Raw genomic sequence first — 3642 nt, forward strand, 5'->3', positions numbered from 1 at the left:
ACTGCAAGGGCACTGGCACAGGAAACAGTATAGCAACACTCCTCAATGCTGTCAGTGGAACACCGTCCATTGTGGTCTTTTTGGATCTGGAAAAGGCGTTTGAGCTGGCCAGTCCACTTGTGATATTAGACACCCTTGCTCGCAAGGGCGTAAAAGGCAAGCTGCTTTCTTGGATTGCTGACTATCTCAGTCACCGGTCTGCGAAAGTACGCTTTCAAGGTCACATATCAGAGGCCAGAATGTTGGAGAATGGCACTCCACAGGGGGGGGTTCTCAGCCCCACTCTGTTCAATGTGCTCGTCTCCAACATTCTGGAACTACCTCTACCACAGGGGTGCAAGGTCATCTGCTATGCAGATGACATTGCGCTCTTAATTACTGGGAAACGGCAGTGCTTCAACAGGGCCCAACGCTGTTTAAGCACTGTGGCGACGGAATGTAGCAGGTTGGGGTTAAAGATCTCCCCTACAAAGTCGAAAGCTATGGCACTAGGACTCAGGATAGAGGGGAAGCACCTCACCATCCAGGACCTTAGGCTGGACTGGGTTCACCAGTATCAGTACCTGGGGGTCTGGATTGATGAGAGGCTCACCTTTCAGAGGGAACTTACCTATCTCAAGGAGAGACTGAAGGCAAGAACCACAGTTATGAGAGCAATGACGGGGAAGGCACTCGGTGCCACGCATCGGGTCCTTCGCACATTCTATGTGCACGCAGTCCGCAGTCTGGTGGACTACGCTGCCCCAGCTCTCATAAATGTGGCGACTGCCAAGCTTGAAGACCTGGAGACTTGCCAAAATGCCGCAGCAAGGATTATCCTAGGAGCTCAACCTTGGACTAAGATCGTTAACCTCCGAATGGAGGCTTCGTTGCCTTCATTAACATCACGGGTCAGAAGGCTGGAGGTTGACTTTCTTGCCAAGTTGGTCCAGAGCCCCAGGATAACTGAGCTGAGTCAGAGCCTTGTGACAGCTCTGGGACGGTTGGGTACTTTTATCCATTCCGATACCTGGCTGGCACAGGCGGCAGGGATCCTGGACTCCTTCAAGCTCACCAGCACTCTCCTTGAGCAAAGTAGGGACTCTCCACATCCAGAGTTCGAGCCCCCACCACCATGGCTGTCGATACCTGCAACTTTCGTTGTCACAAAGCTTCCCAATAAGAAGAAGTTATGTGACCAGGAGAGAGTACGAGCGCAGGCCCTACAAGGCGTCCGCGCACTGTCGAGACCTGGAACGGCGGTCTATTACACGGATGGCTCCGTAGACCCCAACAGGCCTCGCAGTGCGGGATCTGCTTTTGTGACGGATGGTTTGACCTACGGCAGGAGAGTATCCGATCATGCGTCCACTCTCCAAGCTGAGGCCATAGCGGTCCAAGGAGCGTTAGAGCATGCTCTAATATCTCGAGCTGGTCCTGTGGTGATCCACACGGATTCACAGTCCTTGCTAGGCAGTTTAGAATCGATACAGCCCAGCGACAATGTACGCCTACTGACCTCCATCCTAGCACTCCTGCTGAAGCTGCATCAGCAAGGCAGGAGTGTTACGCTCAACTGGGTGCCAAGCCACGTAGGCGTCCCAGGAAATGAGCTAGCCGACGCCGCGGCTGAAGCGGCGCGCAAAAGACCCGAAATCGATGTTGTCGTCCCTCTCAGTAGAAATCAGTTGCGCCTACGCACCAGGGCTCTGAATCAGGTACAACGGTTCCTTCAGCACAGACTGGAGGCAGAGGTGTCAGAGAGGGCGAGGTGGTACAGGGCAGTCACAGACTATGAGCCCCTTGTACTTCCTCGCTCCACACCAAGAAAAGTGGAAACTCTGCTCTTCCGTCTGCGGCTGGAGGACCGTTGTTTCTGGGAAATTAAGAACTCCACTCCTGAGGAAAGAAGATGTAATCACTGCCGCCACCCCGAAGCCACCCTGAACCACTACCTCCAGCATTGCCCCGCAACTGCTTTTCTGAGGAGAGGGCCTCCGACAACATCTGAGGGTCTTGTGCGTCGCCTATGCCGCCACCTTAGCGATTACGAACTGCGTCGGCTGGTGGAGTGCCAGCCCCCCCTGTAATTATTATATATATGTGTCTCTGTTCGGAGGGGTGAATTCATGGCGATGTGCATACGTATATTGCATGCGTGTGCACATCTAATGTATGTACGAGTGTGTGTGACCAAGGACACACACGCTCGTACATTGAATCACCCCCCCCCCATTTATTTCAATATATGCTCATTGTTAGGAAGGGTGTATTCATGGTGATGTGCATACGCATATTGCGTGCGTATGCACATCCAATATATGTATGAGTGTGTGTGGCCAAGGTCACACACACTCATACATTGGATCACCCCCCTCCCTCTTATCTACTTTATAAAACGAAGATGTCACCAGTTGAATATAATACAGCTATATCGAGAAGGGTGCATTCACGGAGATGTGCATGCGCATTCTTATGCGTGTGCACATCTTGTGAATGTACGAGTGTGTGTGGCTGGGCCCACACACACTCGTACGTCATATCACCCACCAAACGGGCTCACAACCAAAGCCCGTGGGAGCCTCTCTCCCAATTACACACACACACACCCAGCGACGCTTATATCCTCAACAACTTGCTCACCGTGTAGGACGGTCGGTTACCCTCGCTCACAACACAACTCATCATGTCTGGCCGTGGCAAAGGCGGAAAGGTTAAGGGAAAGTCAAAGTCTCGCTCAAGCAGGGCTGGTCTTCAGTTCCCCGTCGGTAGGATTCACAGACTCCTCCGCAAGGGCAACTACGCCGAGCGCGTTGGTGCTGGTGCCCCTGTCTATCTGGCAGCAGTCATGGAATACTTGGCTGCCGAGGTCCTCGAGTTGGCCGGCAATGCTGCCCGCGACAACAAGAAGACCCGTATCATCCCTCGCCATCTCCAGCTTGCCATCCGCAACGACGAGGAACTCAACAAGCTCCTCTCTGGCGTTACCATTGCCCAGGGTGGTGTCCTGCCTAACATCCAGGCAGTTCTCCTGCCCAAGAAGACAGAGAAGAAGTAAAGGCCCAAGCGACATCTTTAAACTTCTTCTTCGTGTCTTCTAATAACCGGCTCCTCTTGGAGCCACAGTCCTTTACAAGAGAGATAATTTGGTTCTTACTGACTGTCCATTCTTTTATTTCTTATTTTTCATCCTCTTCTTCCTTGTCAATCGCATCGCGTCTTGCCATTAGGTTTCCTCGTATGTAGCATGCATTAGCTCACTTGAATCAATGTAACCATGCGCCTGTACAGATGCAAGCATACCTGCCAACATAGATACATTCTCGCACCATCGCACGTTGTTCCTGTACAAACACGTATGCATCATCACACACACACACACACACACACACACACACACACACACACACACACACACACACACACACACACACACACACACACACACACACACACACACACCCGCCCGCACACACACACACACCCACACACACACACACACACACCCGCCCGCACACACACACACACGCACGCACACACACACACACACACGCGCACACACACACACACACACACACACACGCACGCACGCACACACACACACACACGCACACACACACACACACACACACACACACACACACACACTCTTACGTGTGTACG

General features: G+C 52.5%; 1 protein-coding gene across 1 annotated transcript; it reads left to right on the plus strand.

Moving 5' to 3' along the window:
- Nucleotides 1-2617: 2617 nt before the first annotated feature.
- Nucleotides 2618-3324, plus strand: LOC143023469 (histone H2A). The gene has a single exon (XM_076181992.1). The coding sequence runs from the start codon at nucleotides 2666-2668 to the stop codon at nucleotides 3035-3037; it is 372 nt and encodes a 123-aa protein (XP_076038107.1). The 5' UTR covers nucleotides 2618-2665; the 3' UTR covers nucleotides 3038-3324.
- Nucleotides 3325-3642: the final 318 nt, after the last annotated feature.

This window comes from Oratosquilla oratoria, unplaced genomic scaffold (assembly GCF_046742065.1).
Source record: "Oratosquilla oratoria isolate Oo_2021 unplaced genomic scaffold, ASM4674206v1 SCAFFOLD47, whole genome shotgun sequence".
In the NCBI taxonomy this organism is placed as follows: Eukaryota; Metazoa; Arthropoda; class Malacostraca; order Stomatopoda; family Squillidae; genus Oratosquilla; species Oratosquilla oratoria.